The sequence below is a fragment of the Diabrotica undecimpunctata genome, chromosome 7 (assembly GCF_040954645.1).
Source record: "Diabrotica undecimpunctata isolate CICGRU chromosome 7, icDiaUnde3, whole genome shotgun sequence".
NCBI classification, from domain to species: Eukaryota; Metazoa; Arthropoda; class Insecta; order Coleoptera; family Chrysomelidae; genus Diabrotica; species Diabrotica undecimpunctata.
In genome coordinates, this window is record NC_092809.1 from 28,217,907 (window position 1) to 28,235,535 (window position 17,629).

The 17,629-nt window shown below is 32.8% G+C and overlaps 1 protein-coding gene across 2 annotated transcripts in view; it reads left to right on the top strand.

The window, feature by feature from the left end:
• Positions 1-17,629, top strand: part of LOC140445120 (atrial natriuretic peptide-converting enzyme-like) — a 154,313-nt gene that overhangs the window by 125,928 nt on the left and 10,756 nt on the right. For both annotated transcript variants that reach the window (XM_072536951.1, XM_072536952.1), the window contains 3 exons: positions 1,085-1,291; positions 15,586-15,799; positions 15,892-16,037. In XM_072536951.1, coding sequence (XP_072393052.1) covers positions 1,085-1,291; positions 15,586-15,799; positions 15,892-16,037 — 567 coding nt within the window. The remainder of the gene's footprint in view (positions 1-1,084; positions 1,292-15,585; positions 15,800-15,891; positions 16,038-17,629) is intronic.

Here is a 17,629-nt window from a genome sequence, read left to right on the forward strand (position 1 = left end):
CGACAATTTATGTCCTTCAATTATTATTTCAAATTAGAAAAAAAAAAGTTTGAACAAATGCAGGTTAGCAGGTAGTGGCGGATTATTTAATTTTTTTATAAAATTTACTCAAGAATGCTGTGTCCGAATATATTATTTTTCGTCGAAAATGTTTAGTGGATGAATTATTGGCGTAGTGGACGAAGTCGCTAATTCCTAATCTGAGAAGATAGATGAACTGCGGGCCTAGGCGTTTGGATTACTTAAGGCGCGTTTTCCTACAAATTCGCCGGTCACTGGAAGCCGCGAATAGGTAGCCGCTACCAATTGATTCAAACAAGTTTAATGCGTTTTAAATAGGACTGTTCTCCTAGAAGCTACCGAGTCGCTGCTACCAACGACTGAGTCATAGTCATAAGTCACCGGCCACCAGTCGTAGGTCTCACTGAGAAGCAGACTAGTGTCCCCAGTCGTCACGAATAATAGTGTTTGTGTTTGTTGCATATTTCTGTCCAGTCCATCTGGATTGAAGTCTGCCTCTACTTCTCTGGTTGTCTCTTGGTCGCCATTCAATAATTCGCTTCGTCCAATGGTTGTCTTTTATTCTTCCTTTATGTCCTGCCCAGTTCCATTTTAATATGGCAATCTTTTGGACTACATCTGTAACTTTTTTTAGTCTTCTTATTTCTTCATTGGACTTGTCATCGGTAAGCTTAATGTTGAGCATCATTCTCCGTTCCATAGCTCTCTGAGTCACTTGGAGCTTGTGGACTATGTTGTTATTAAAAGCCCATGTTTCAGTTCCATATGTCAGTACCGGCAACACACACTGATCGAAAGTTTTTGCCATTAAAGTATTTGGTAAAAAAGGTTACTACATACTTTTTTTATCCAAAAATAAAGAGAATATTTAAAATATAATAAACACATTGCTACAGCGGACCAAAAAATGCTTTTGTAATATATTTTTAATTTTGATTTTAAAGTTTTAATCATCTGTATCTCAGCAACTAAGTTTTTTAACGGTTCATGTTTCTATACCAAAGGTCATAAATATGTGGGCGCTCGATATCTGAGTAAACCTAAAAAATTGTCTTAATTACAGGTTGTGTAGAAGAACTTCAGTCAAAAGCACTTTCCCCACGTATCTGTGATGGCGTTATTGATTGTCAAGATGTTGCCGATGAAAAATCGTGCAGTTACTGTCCTAAAAATCATCTACACTGCGGGATCGGTCGCGTCTGTATTCACAAATCCAAAAGGTGTGATGGACATTCGGACTGCCCTGACGGAAGTGACGAAAGGGGATGTTGTAAGTATTTTTTTAACTTTGAAATTGAATTTGGTTTAACTGAAAGAGGTAAATAGTTTTCGGAACATAATAAAATATTCATCAGCATCACAATCACAAAAAATATTGATAGAACAGTTTTTATGACGCAGCTTATTTGAATTTTATGTTATATTTATTTGAAGATTGTGAGGGCGGTCATTTATTCTTGTACAAAATTTAGACAAGACCATATCTATATTTGTATTTTTTCTGCTTTGAACAGTCCTATACAAAGACCGTTGTACTAAAGCTATATTTTCCAACAGTAGAGGGCATTATAATAAATGATAATTTACAGAATATGATAGAACGTCTAAATGATACATGTGACATCTATGGAATAAAGATGAAATTAAAGAAAACAAAATATATGAAAATCGCTAAAAGACCTACAAAAAACAATAAGGAATTCTTAACTATATCTAATACAATAATAGAAAAAGTAAGACAGTATAAATACCTTCGTGCTAGGATAACTAAAGATGCTGTAAAAGCAAAAAAAATAAGATGCCGTATGGAAATATCAAGAGAAACGTAATTAAAAATTAAAAAGCTACTCACTAATAGAGAGATAACATAATAATTAACAAGGAGACTATGGCGATGTTATGTATTTTTCACATTCTTGTATGGCGTTAAAGCATGGACGTTCATCCCAAGACTGGTTTCTCTAAGCAAGAGTTATAAATAGTTATAAATAAAAGAGTTATAAATAAAAATCAATCCGAGGTCAAAATATTACAGCCCAAAACGTTCTAAAAACTCGCTACTCATATTTCGGCAAGTATTCGTCACCAGTGGCGGATCCAGAAATTTTTGTCGGGGTGGGTCATGGGTCTTGAGGGTGATTTTGATATAGGATTTAGATTTTTGCGTCTTTCAGTCTCTGATCCCCATAAATTTTTGCCTCTTTACGATTGATATGATTTGTGCCTCATGCAAGGCAACCATTTTCTCAATAATTATTTTAAGCGATATATTAAATCAATGAGAAGTTATTAAAACCCAAATACCTTACGGGTGCAAAGAAGGGTACAACATTAAGGGGTCTAACTTAAACCAAAAAAAAAAAATTAAACCCACATACTCTATGACAGTAAAATCAAGTGTACAAGACTATTAAACCAAAGGAAAGTTATTAAAATATAAATACTAAAAAATCAAGGACTGGTTTCCATTCATTCCATTCCATTCCAATCAGGAAGTTTTCCATTATTTTGCACGACTCTTTTCCACTTTTGAATCCACAGTAAAAACTCTTGTTCTACTGTGGAATATGCAGTAGATGGTCCAATAATATCTAGGAAGGTGTCAGTAATTTTTTAAATGCAATTTTATCTTCTGGTGTGTTGTCAGTTTTAGGTAAAACAACTCTAAGAATAAATAGATTCATAACTTTCGGTGAAAGTCGTTCTTCTAAATCAGTTAAGATATTGTCTAAAAGGGGTAAATAAATAGATCTTCGGAAATATTCTTCGCAAGAGTTAGCTGGTTGGTTTTGACGACAGGTTTGAGGAGAAACTATATGAGGAATCTTCAATTCAATGTCTAGTTGTTCAAGCTATTTCCTTTACTTCATAGTAAAGTTTGCTAGAAACAGATTCAGCATTTGATTTTTTATTTTGAAGAATGCATTTAGTGTCCTCTGTAGCCTTCTTCAAATCTAATTTTGGTGAAAGATGACGACCAAGCGATACAGTTGTACCTAAAACATCACTAAGATAAACTACTGAAATGAGAAATTCTGGGCTCCTAATAGTTTGCATTAATGAAAATGCATCAGCTGACATTTTACTGTCATTCCACGTAGAAATTGTTGCAAGAGCGATGCATATTTTGATGATTGATTCGCCCTGGAACTAAAAATGACCTTCATGCCTTTCAACCCAACGAGTTTCACAAATACCTTGGACAGCAGCCCCCAGTTCCTTTATTTGTATTCACTGACGTATCAGACAGAGCTAATGCAACAACAATATTCACTTTGATATTTATTATAGATAAATTATAAAATGTAGCACACCGTCTCAACAATTATGATACATATTCAAATTAAAAACAACCAATTCGTAGACAAAACTGAAGATAAGAAATATCTCTTACAAAATAAAAATGTGCTGGTTTTGTGCGAAAAGTCATGTCATGTTAATTGAATGAGCAATGTGTGGGCGGTAATTATATCTCATCGATAATCGAACGATTCTCTGGCACTCAAATGACGAGTTAACAAAATTTAAAAATCGCGTAACTCTGAATTCTCGGAAGTGGGGGTAGCGTTAGTCGAGGTATTACTGTATTCAGAATTGTTGATTTTTTTTAAAGAGCAATGTAAAAAGGCTTCCGCATAATTCTACACTTACCCCTAGAATAAATGAGTTTGAATCATTTCAACTCTTGACTTCTTGCTTATAGGGTTGATGTGTTTTAAATTATTTTTTTAGGATCATTTGATTGATATTTAATTTTGTTTGGAGGGGCCATGACCCCCCCTTTGGATCCGCCACTGTTCATCACACACGACAAAAAGAAACTCTCACCTTTCCACCAAATTGCTGCCATCTTCCATTAACGAACTGTCTAACGAATACAGACATCCTTTAGGAAACTACACTACAGTATATTGCTAAAACTCCACTCTTTTACCGACAATAGTTAACAGTTCACTTCAAGCATTGTAGTCAGTGAGGGATCGGTTTTCTGTAGTTTGTCGGTCCCATTGCTTAATTATATATCTCCATAGGGGGTTAACAACCACAGCTGTCATTAACATGTATTACAAAAATAAACATTATATTGAACATATTTGCCTAAATGGAGCACCCTTAAAACCAAACAAATACCCCAACAAACACACAACACACCCAAGAAAAAATGCGGACAATCCAGCAATATGTAAAAATATTGTTCTATTGATTTTTGGTAATGTGTAAAGAATATTCTGCACCGAATCTTTTATCTAAATTAATTGTTGAAAAATCGACAAAAAACCGTTATACACAAACAAGTTCAGTAACAACTTACCTAATTTGAAATCAGTATTTGAGTATCAGTAAATGAGTATTTAACAACTCGTGACCATTATATAAAAATTGGTCATTATTTCTGATTAACTGAAATTGACTGGTTTCAAACCAATTTTATGCATTGTAAAATTAATGCGTTGAACACATTTAGTAATAAACCCAGTGTCGACTCGTGATATTTGAGTTTCGCCCTTTGCGCTTCTCGCTTCTTTGTCCAGGTCTTCATAGCTAGACAGTGTAATTCTCAGGTATTTTATTTCCATTGCGTGTTCAATACTGATGCCATTAATTTCTATTTTACATCTGATTTGTTCTTTACTGACTACTATTGTTTTAGTTTTCTGAGATAAAAATGTCATATTAAATTCTTTTGCTCTTATGTTAAATCTGTGAACCAGTCTTTGTAGACTTTCTTCATCTTGGGCTATCAATATTGGGTCGTCTGCATAACAGAGTATTTTGATTTCTTTGTTTCCCATTCTGTATCCTTTTCCTTTGCTAATGGTTTTGATGATTTCATTCATGATCAACTTGAAGAGCATAGGGCTCAATGAATTCCTTAAACTTATCCTCTGATTTATTAGCACTTGTAAAATTTTAGTTGTAAGTTTTAGCGTAGTACTTAACAAGTTTATACCTCTCTAGTTTTCTGGCTATTTTTATCTCATTTTTTAAATAGTAGCATTAGTTCGCTCGTTCTTCATTTTTCCGGTATTTTATTGAGTTTTATAATTTTATTAATTAATGTTAATAATTGCTCTGTTATTGCTGCTCCACACTATTTCAGAAATTCGTTTGGTATCCCGTCTTTACCTGCTTTTCTGTTCTTCAGCTTTTCATGTATTTTCCGAACTTTCTGGAAATTTCTGGTGTTTCCAGTTCTAGCGTCGTTTATTCTTCCTCTGCATAACTGCAAACTGTTTTAGGTAGTTAATCCACGTATCCTTTTCTGTGTTTTGGTTCTAATAGTTCCTTTAACTCCGTTCTTTGACCTCTTATAAAACGCCATATTTGTTTTTGCAGACCGTAAAATCATGTTCTTTTACTATTGGTAACCCGATTTTTAAGATAATAAGAATAGTGTCTCATTTCAGAGTCCTCTTTTAAACCATCTCGTTTTATTTCCACGAGTTTGAACAAAATACAATCAGACTCGGGAATGCATCCATACTGTGTCAAGGCTATTATAATCCCCAGAGTTCGTCAGCTATTTGGGGCATCGCTTAGACAACACTCTTCCCTCTTTTCCATGCCTTAGTGTTTCTTGGGTTATACCTAATTCAAAACTATTCTAGTATCCTACATATCTATAAGACTTATCCTGTTCGCCGTGTAGAGGATGGGAACTTCCTTGTAGCAATTTAATTTGCCTACCATGTTGGGTATCACTTGTAACAATATATAATTGCTTATAGGGGGTCGAAAGGGGGGAACTGAAGAATTACTGGGCTGGAGATAGGGTAAGCAAATAAACTGAAACGTTTACGAATGGCCACTAATGTTTTGGTTGGAGAGATGGGTCGTGGAGAAAGGTTTCTTTATTTGAGGGACTGGGGGGCTAACTACAAAAAAAGAAATAAAAAAAATACTTACAGAGATTTCCTGGGCAACAATACACAACAAGAATCCTAAACTATTCAAAATGAACGCCGTTTAAAAAAATCCTCTTACTGATTAGAAAGAAAGACTTTTTTTTCCTAAAAAAAATTTAAGGGTGAAAATCTTTTTTAAAGGAAATAATTTTAAACTCCTGGTTTAAAGGGAAACATTACATATTTATTATTATTTCACATAAACAGTTATAACAAAAAAATTATTAAAAATTTATCAACAAACCTTACATTGGTGCTATTTGTAGCAATTTAAAACAATTATTATAAATCAAAATATCCTAATTTTGATCAACATTACTTACATTGAGTTTAACCTTTTAACAAAACAGAATTTAAAATTTTGGTTATGTACCAAATAACAGAAAAGGGTAATACTGATTCTCATATGTCGAAATGACATATTAAACTTTTCTGAATTATTAATTGATTATTAAGGTTAACTTTATTTAAAAGAAAACTGAAATATGACAATTAGCTGATCCATAAAACTTATATTTATTTATAATTTTTTAATTTGTCATGAAAGCAAATCTTAGTTTATTTTACTTAAAAAAATTTAACAAAAACTATTGCTTCACTGGCTCACTATTTTCTTTTAAGTTATTAAGAAAGTTTATTACCTTGGAATTGGATACAAAACAAACACACTGTCCCACACAAACTTCAAATGGTCTGGAATAACCCATGGAGACACAAAATGGACAAATGTTGAGGAGGTCAAACATCGAATTGGGCCTCAGGTTATCCTGATAATAACAGAATGTATTATTCCAAACTAGGCTGCTTAATTTGCACTTAAAAACCATGTGGACCTTTTGAAACCTTGGAAACGCTCTATTTTAAACCCAGTGGCTACAGCAACAGGCCGGTGATTATTTCACTTTACAAAGACTGTCAAATAGCATTTTGAGATTAAATTCACCTACTAACTCATGGAATTAAACAAACATTTTGGCGGTTTTTTTTAAACTATCTGCCGAGAACCAACTCTACCGTTCTGAACTCAATTTGCTTCTCCTCTTGGTTGCTCACTCGAATTTCCGATAACCAAAAGGAATAACGAAAAACAATAACGAATTTTAAGAAAATCGGGACTAAACAATGAAACTTAATGCTTTTGGCGCTAGCCCATTGAAGAGTGATATCATCCTCAAAAATCATTCTCTTCCTCGCATCACTTTCCCACCAATCTAAGTGGAAATATTCATATTTATTTGACGCGCAGTATCTAGGCGGAATCAAGATCAAACGAAATAGCAATTAAAATTATTATAAACATATTCGAAAATGCTTATATTATCAATCTCAGAGACGTAAAAATATTAAGAATATTTTTCGGTATTTTAATATATACGAGGTAAAACGGAAATGCTACATCCTTACACAAACTATCTTGCGCGAAGCCCTACCACAGTCTAATGCTAAAAGAATGCCGTACCAGAATACATAGCTCCCTGCCCTGCCCTACTCAGTATAGATCTACAGCTCTCCCCATACAGTGTCAGACCGATCTTTCTTTTTAACGTTACCTCAAATTATATTATACAATATAATTTATTTTATAAATTATCATGCGTTTTTACGGTAATTATACAATATCGTGTCAATGCAGTTTACCCCGTATATAAATACAGTAAATTTTTTATTGTTATTGTAAAACCTCGGAGGTATAGTGTTTAGTGTTTAACTTTAGAACTTAAATAATGAATAAGATGACCAATGGCAAAAATTTTTTGTAGATTTTTGTATATAAAATTAATATTTTATTTTTTTCTAACGTTAATAAAAACATTTACTTTATCCTTATTTTTGCTCTACTTTCTAAATTAATTACTTGTTATATTTTTTTCTATATAATAGAAATCGTTCTTCAATACCTCCCAAAAATTGCTTCTAATGCTTATTTTTTATAGTCGGTTTACAATTTGTTGATAGCTCACTACAAGTTTAACCCTAATTAGAGAACTGAAATACAGAGAGGATAGGTAATACGATATAATAGTAAAAACCAACCTGAAACTGACGGTTTAAGATGTTTTCGACTAACCCACCTTGTATCTGAAGGAATACAATACAGTAGTCAACCTTATAATCCGATTACGAAGGTATTTTGAATGGTTACAGATGACCGACCAGTGTCGTAGAGTATATGATTGAAACATTTATTTGAACTAAATATATATATTGTTTAAATTGTACTTATGTAAATTGTATCTTTGTTTTAATAAAACTTCTTTATTTTATTCAAAAATAAAAAGTTTCTTGCCATTTGTAAAAGATAAATTTATTTAATTAAGGGGAAAGGCGCCAAATGTCGCCTGGCAAAATTTTCAATGTATTTTAAATGTATCCATTATTTTCGAATCCGGAGAAAACTAATAAATATTTTTGAAAAATTTAAACGCAGAATGAAAGACTACATTATTACTGAGGGCAGAAAGTCCCTGAAAACTTCTACACTGTTTATTTTAATATGTTATGTAACAGGGGTAAAAATAAAAGAGAAAATATTAGTATAATTTTTAATTAAAAATATTGCATGCAAAAGAAACTTTTTATTTGTTCTAATAAATATTTCTCTCTGCCTTTAAATTTTTCAAAAATGCTTTTTAATTTTTTCAGGATTTGAAAAAAAATGGATACATAAAACATATTAAACATTTTGACAGGCGACATTTTGCGCCTTTCCCCATTAATACCTTATGATTGCAACTACTATTACTTACCTTATATAATTACGATTAGAAAACTATTCAAATTCAAAATAAATAGGATCAACTTCGGAATCCTTCGGAGTCTTGAGGGTTAATAATTAGCGGTTGTGTCTCTACGGTCGCATCAATTATGTTATCAAGATCCCACATTTTTGTTCTTCTTCTATTACATGTCTTACTGCATCTTTCCTATTTTATTCTGTAATATGTTGTAAAGACTCGTATAACAATTCACGTACAGCTTGTATTTTATATGACGTATTTTTTCTAGCCACATAACTTTTCATTTGTGCCCAAATGAGTTCAATTGGATTTATTTCGCAGTGGTAGGGTGGAAGTCTAAGGACTGTGATGTTTCGCCTTTTCGCCATTTTGTCAACTACGTATTTCTTGAACTTAGATTTGTGTTGCCGGGCAATTTTTAAAAGTTCTGCTTTTACTATTGCATCTTCGTAAGACAGATACTTATTCCGCAGCCAGTCAAGAATATCCTGTTTCTTCCACGCAGTCGTTGGAAGTCTTTCTACTAGTCGTGAATGATAAGGTGCATTATCTAATACTATAATTGAATTTGGTGGTATGTGTTCAATCATCTGCTCAAAATACTCTTCGAAAACATCAGCTGTCATCTCCTCGTGATAGTCTTTTGTGCTTTTGGACTGAAATTCCAACAAATCATGCTTAACAAATCCTTTTTCACTGCCAATGTGAGAAATTATTAATCTACTGCCTTTACCAGAAGGTGGGGAGATACCAGTAGACCAACCTTCCATAAAGGCTTGCCTGGAGCTTAATATATTTTTATCTGACCAAATTTTTTTTAGAGTATGACCTGAGTTTACCCGGTCAATCAAAAGTGATTTTCGGTCTGATTTCTCCCACCGGAAATTTAATTCTTTTAAAACTTGCCACAATTTAGTTCGTCCGATATGAGGCAAATCCGGGTCGTCTCTAACTTTTTGTAAAATTTTGTTTAGATTTGGTATTTCTTTTTTGAAAAAAAATCCATGAATTTTCCTTCGAATACCATTTTTGGCAAATTCATCAATTTCAATAGGCTTTTTTTCTCTTTTTAAGTGTTCGTTTGTGTTTGGGTTAGCTACGCCGTGTTTTTTTTCTTTCTGGTAGAAACCTATATATAGTTGACTCCCCTACGCCAGTCATGTTGGCACAACTTTCGACTATGTTGCGAACAGTGTTTGTGGGATTCTGAGAAACCAGAGCATCGTGAACATTCAGGACAATAGTCTTCTCTGTTGGTGAATAGACAGACTTACTGACTGTACGCAATAGTACCGGTGTAAAACTTGATGATGTTGATGATGAAGCCATCACAAACAATCCCACAAAACGAGCACGAGCGAAAGGTACGTATATGTTCGTAGGTATATGGAATAAAAAATCACTCACGCACTGCATATAATTCGCAAAAGAAATATTCGAGACGCTAATTACTGCCGTAGACGCGGAAACACCGACGAGCCATAAATTACATGCCACCAAAAACGTACTAAACAAAAAAATTGTTTTCGTTCGTAATAACTTCACCCTTTTAAGTTAAGTTTCGAATATAAACTGAACAGACGAGGCACGTGGCCAAAGCCGGCATCTTTATACCCATTATATTATTAAAAATCTGGGGAATTCCATCCTAATTATCTTGCAACGAATAGTACCTTCGGATATAAATTCCAGGTTTTCTAGTAAAATGATTAAACGCTAAGATTGGTATTGAAATATCCAAAGAGATAAGGTATTCTTATTTACAAAATTGTTAATGGTTAAATTCTTATTTTTATTAATATAATATAATAACCAACATTAGCCGTGAAAGTTTTAATTGTTTTTTGCTAAATATATTAGTATTAAAACATTATTAATATTATATAATATAACAGTATTAAAACATTATATTATTATTTAATGAATAAACACCTCAGGAACGCCTATGATGATACAAATTTTACGACCGTTTTATGACTTTGAGGCACATTTCGTTCTCTCAACAATTTGTAAACGGAGAATAGTGTTTTTAAATATTGGGTTTGATTTCATAACGTGACAGTTAACATTAATAATAGTTATTATAAAATCAAAATGCAATACCATAATTTCGATGGTATTGTATAAGATAAAAGAAATATTTCTTTTACAAACCTACTAATGAAATAAGAAAGTATTCAAATCTTTATGAAATGATTTTTCTTCACGCTTCTACCCATTCTAACAATTCTTTTAAGCTGTTCGTGAACATTTTACATTAATTAAGTAATATTGTGTTTGATGTCAGATCGGGCTCGCCTTAAATCCGACATATTTCAAATTTTAATCTGATACCAACAACAATACTCACGAAAAACAATGGACTTTGATTATTCCGTTCCTTGTATTTGAAAAGAAGAGTGAAATGGTGCTTGTTAAGACCGATTGTATCTGTTGCCGGAAGCTGGGTTCACGAAACGATCTAAATGGTTGTTAAGTCAACTATAAAGACGTTTCTGTGTTTCACATGCCTAACTACAATTGTATTGTTATTATTTGATAGCTCTTCAATTATTTAATTCAATTAAACTTTAATTAGCAGTAGCAGACAAGTTACGGCATTATTCAAAATATACTATCTTGTTTTACTGTAATCATTTTTGGATATAAACCACCAAAGGAGTTTGTAGACCGTAAAAAAATGGTAACATTTTTGGCGTGCATTGCTTAGGCTAGTGACTTGCAGCTGTGCGACTTGTGCGAGCAAGGATACTCAATACCAATATACGCATTATTAATTATTTCCTAAAACCGATGGTATTGACCAGGGATGGGGAAACGTTTTCTTTCGCGTATATATATTTACTAAAGAAATATTTTACTAAAGGAATATATGGCGGCCCAAACTGTTGCATTTTTTTTTTATTAGAAAAAGATGTCGCATCCACCAAAAGGTTATTAGCGACGGAACAAAATATAAATAACAAAGTTAAACACCTACAGATTATACAAAATGTTTATGGATCTGAGATAATTCACTATATTGTCACAGGAACAGTGACAATATATCTAGTGACTCTATACCTAGAGCCTGTGGTAGAGCGTTTGGGATCTTGTAGCGCTGTCTTTCTTGGTCATATTTACTACAAATTGTTAAAAAGTGTTCGACTGTTAATCGGACGTTACACTGATCACATATAGGTGGATTTTTCTTTGTGAAGAGGTAGGAGTGCGTTAATCTGGTATGTCCTAGACGTAAACGCGCAACTGCAATTTGTTCTCGTCTATTGCGCGACGATGGAAACCACTGAGACACATTATTTTTGATTTTATTTAAATTGGAATTAGTTTGAAACCACTCATTTCGCCACAAATACAACACTTTATTTTTAAAATAAGTTTTTAAGTCACTGGAAACACACTTGTCTATCGGCTCCGACAAATCACTTAAAATTGCCTCTCGTGCAATCCTGTCAGCTTCTTCATTTCCTGTTATTCCGACGTGTGAGGGAACCCATAAAAACTGGACGCTTCTTCCATGTTCATGAGCTTGGGAAAGCTGGTATTTTAGCAACTTTTCAAAAGGATGTTTCGGAAAAATGTGTTTTAATGAATTTAGAGAGACGCGGCAGTTGCTCTAATAACCTGCAAAGGCTATCAGAACTTACTTGTTTGTCACAAGGAAGGTAAACATTGCAAATAGATACTAAACTGGTAGATATGATTCTGATAGCAACGGCCTCCAAATCACTGACAATTGGAATTTGTATCGCCTCGATGGATTTGTTTACTAGTATTGCTACACCACCGCTTGCACGACTTGCATCTGTACGGTCTTTGCGGAAACAAGTGAAATTTTTTGAATTGTACAACTGATTGGTCTTTAAGTTGGTCTCCTGTAGACAAATAATATCTAGAGAATATTCAGATAAAAGAAGCTGTAGCATAGGGAGACGATGGAAGAATCCATCAATGTTCCATTGAAGTATCGAGTTGAATGTTGTTAACAGATTCGGAGTTAGATGATACTGAACGATTGTCTACAGAAGAGTCACTATCTAAGTCTGAAATCTCTTTCCCTAAGTGGGTGTATAGTTTCTTTTGAAGTTTTCTAAACTTGCTTTTTGTAGATCTATCATTTGCATATTGATAGCTGCTTTGTAAAAGATGGAGTAAACCAGCCATATCAGTTGTAAATTCTTTAACGACGCTAATAGTGTCGGGGGAGCCTTGGACATTATCAATCAGTAAGGACAATTGGTGGAAATTTAAAACGAATGGTGGGGTATGATTATCAATGAAATTTTTAAGAGTTTCCCGTGTAGATTGAACTTTAGATGAGCGCGGTTTTTTTGGTTTAGAGAGTTTGGGTTTTGCAAACAGATTTTCTGATGAAATTGCTGAATCTGAAGGAGGCGTGTCGATCTCACCAATACTGCGTTTTATGGAAGAACTTGCGTTTTCGCAATTGCTATTAGAGTTTTCACTTAGATGATGTGGCTTTATTACATTTGGAAGTACTGGAGCAAACTCATTGGTAGTGACAGAAGTCGAGCTTGAAGTTTTTTTTTGTAAGATTGGTTGAAATGGTTGTTTCAGAAAATTGTGGTGATGTATCAGTTTTATTAGAATTTTCTCCAGTTGTATCTAATGGAAAAGGAGCTGATAGATTAGAGGATATTGCTTTCGAAGTTTGTGAAAACGATATTGCCGCTGAATTAGGTTGTTTAAAAGTGTTGCTATGAGTAGGAGTATTAGTAATTTCTTTATCGTGGAGATTTGTAAGTGTAGGTGATATGCTCGAATTTGATAATGGATAACTTGATGACTGCTGGGTGTTTGGTACCTTGTGTAGTATATTTGTTGAAGCTGTTTGATTTGGTACTTCATTGTTTGACTCAATATGAGTTGATTCCGTTACTGAACTGGTTTTGCATTGGGATGATATGTGTCCTGTATTTTTGCAAATAAAGCAGGTGAGTGTACCTTGTGACAAAAATATGCGGTAAGGTGTTTGTTTGAAATTTATTAGAATAGAATCTGGAATTGGTGATGTTATAGGGCTTATATAAACTTGCCTCCGAAAGCTCAATATGTGACTATATTCGGGAAGAGTCGAGCTAATTTTCAGAAATGTTATTGGGGAAATAAGCTTTAAACCGATATTCTGTAATTCTTCAACTAATACTTGATGAGGAATTGACGGGCAGACTCCAGACAAGACTAGTCTTTCTGCTGGAGAGACAAGTCTTCGTGCTGTTACAACTTCGCCGAGTACTTCTATAGAGCCATGTTGTGTCATGAAGTTATCTACTACGGTTTTGTTTGCCAAATACATGCAGATTCTATTATGAGATAATCTAGATGAAAAAATAATATTTTTTGGGTTGATGATTGTACCCAAAGGAATGAGATAATCCTGCAGTTTAGCATTATCGATACAACTAAATACAATTGCTTGGTTCTTACTCGGAAAAGAATGTGAAGCGGCTGAAGCATAACTGTTTGTGATATTCGAACGTTGATTTACTGGACTGATTAGATCGGAAGGTGTGTTTACATTGTGTGAAGTCATTTTAAGCTGCGGTGGCGAAGGCCTTACTCTGACTCTGGTAAATGAAAAACCAATCGCATGCTACTATAAGCTACTTAAAGCAGCTAACCTCACAAAATGATTGTACGGTAGTGTATATTTATTATTTGATGTTTTCTTTTCACAATAATAAAATAATAATTACGTATACATGACTTACGTAGTAGTATCTAGTAGATAAACACTTTAATTTTAAAAAACTATTTAATAAAACCACTTGTTTTTATTGAAAACTATGAGTACGCTATCAGTACCTGTTGCATTTTTGTTTATGTTGTTTGCTGAAATAAAAATATTGATTTTTCGGTAACAGTTTTTATTGTGCAATATTACAAAATGAACCATTGAAATACAAAATCGTAGGTAACCAAATGAAAATGTTATGTTAGCTGCGAAGTAGAAGTTAGAGCAGAACTAGACTTTGTGGGGATATGTCACTTGTGGAAGTGTTTTTCTTTTTGTATGATTTCGTCATAATTCGGCTGCATTTGTGAGGATGGAATTTTTAGTAATGGAGAAAAGTGGTCATCCGACAGCCTATTACGAATACAATTTTTTCCTAGTTTCATTATTGAAAATGTTTGTTCGCACAAATAACTTGTACCGAACATAGCCATTATTTTTTGGGCGTGGGCAGCTATATTTGGGTATTGTATCCTAGATATGGCCTTATAAAATTCCAATTTGCTGCTATTAATACAAAGTTGCTTCAAATGGGTGTTGCATTATACAGGGTGTTTCAAAAAGGTATGTCATAAATTAAATCACGCATTACGGGGACAAAAATAAATAAACAGGAATTCTGTAGTCTTGCTTTGCTTTATATAACTTGTTTCGTATTACGTTACGAAGAGGTGAAAGGTGTTGGTTATTAAAGAATTAAACCAGTCACAGAAAAATTAAGATCAAAATTTTTTTCATAAACAAAATTTTCCATAAATTTTTGATCGGTTTTATATATTCTTCTTCTTGTTCACGCTGTGCAGCGTGTAGACATTTATGCTGGTTGGATTATGCGTAAGGATCCTTTGTATATCCATTGTTTGGAATAGTGACTCATAGTTTGTTTTTTCCTTAGTAGTACAATTTTTTTCTTGAAATTTTATAACTATTATGTTTAAGTTCCATATGCATTTCTTAGTTAACACTCAATTTTTACTGATATAAACAATTGTTGGCACTGTATGTATTGGTACTGTTTTGGTACTGTATGTATAATTAGAAAGCCGAATATAATTATAATTTGTAATTATAAAAAATAAATTATTAACACAATTCTTATATTTTACAGTTAAAAATAAAATTAATAGTGGCATTGGTAAAATTATATATTTTTAATATTTTTTAGTGAGTTTGGCGCCAACACTTGAGTCGTTGAAAAAAGCTGATATGGCAACTCCTCACCCGTTACGATATTACTCAGAAGGATTTTTAACATTTAACGAAAAGGGCGAAGTTGGAAAATTATGCACTGAAAGTATTAATAAAAGTCTACCACTCAACCAGTCCATTACTGTTTTAGCAGCTGCTGCGACGTCTCTTTGTAAAACATTAACGTACGAGTAAGTAACTTTATTGGTCAAAATACGTATAAAAATCAAACAAAAATAAAATTTATCTTTTATAGCTAAATTCGATGATTGTTTTATTTTAGAAACATGGTTTCAATGAAGATCGAATACGATTTTGAAGAAAACGTACCCTATGTTAGAATGAGAAATCCTACAGCCTCTGAGATTAGTTTCGTAAGGACAAAATGTCCTTCAAAGCAAGTTCTTAAAGTTACATGTTCGGATCTACGTAAGTCTTTAATTTTTCATAGCTTTAGGCAATTGAATTAATAATATTTAAAATATATAGGACAAGAAAAAAAATATGTTAACTTTTTCCGTCGACCGTCCGTTTATGATCAATTTTAACACCCTCAAAATCATTGAATAATGACCCCTATTAATGAATGATTTTCTATTAATGAACAACTTTATTATAGGCAACACAACATACATTGCTTGCAAATTAATTAAACGCTCTGTGATTGGCAGTGACCTGTGGTGTAGGCAACCAAACATATACCTATTTATATTCGCACTAAAAAATTAATTTAAAATGAAGTAGCCGCTGTTAGTACTATCTGTCATTGTATGTCATTATTTACTTTATTGTTTAAAATTCTGTGTATTTGAAAAATCAAAGGATGGATATTAACGAAGAGTTTAATTTAACTCCACCAGAATTTAACTTCTTCTATCACAGAATTTACAAAGGTCCAAGAAGACTTAAATATAAATTTGTCAAAATGCTATACAGCAGATAATTATTTATCAATATCTTCCTTTAATTTCAGTAATTGTACCATTTCGAATATTAATGTTTACTATAATAAAACTACCACTAAGGAAACTTTGAATAAAGTCAATGCTGTCAAAGCTGAAAAAATTGTTGTTTATTTTTAAGTAAATAAATATTTAAATACGGAACGGAAAAGTTTTGTAACGAACTCGTGAATTAAAATGGCGATTAACAATCTCGAACATTAACGCGCTCGCTTCGCTCACGCGTTAAAATATCTCAATTGTTAATCGCCCTTATTAATACACTTGATGGTTAAATAACTATTAATATTTTTTCTTTTTAACAGCAGAACATTAGAAAATATAACTATACTATACCATACTACTCATACTTTATTCATCTTACTCTAACTTTTCTCAATGTATCATCATCTATATATCTATTGAACCTAAGTGTTCATATTTGGTGGCTAAAACTGTTACTTTTTAAAATTTAGTAACCAGTTTCTTGAATTTCCAATCTTTTTGTTTATACTGTCCATTATTGGTGTGCTTTAAGTAAAGGTTCGTGTGTTAGATATCGGCATATCAATAAATTGCTGGTATGATACTCCGTAACACTTTTTCTGTACTGTTTATATCAATTTTAACTTCTTCTACATTAGCATTAACAAAATTATTCTGATGCTATTATATGACTCTTGGCATCTATATCTTTAACAGTTCTCATATATTGTGAATCATCTGTTCTATTTATTTTGAACGCGTTTTAACACTTTCTATCTCTTATACAACCATGCCAATTGTATTTTGGTCTATACCCTCGATATCATAAATTTCTTTATCTGCTTTATGTGATTAAATCTCTATTAAACCATTAACTTTTTCAATTGTTGTTTTTGTCTTTTCTTCCTCAGGTGTAAGCGATTCAGAATTAGTTCCTTTTTCAGTTTGAGTTAGCTCCAATTTCTTGAAATGATGATCGACTGCAGTTTTTATATTGCTATAGGCTGATTTTAGTTCACTGATATTTGTTTCAACCACTTTCAAATCTTTTTGATATGTGTGGTTTGATACTACAGCTTTAGTTTTAGTTACTTC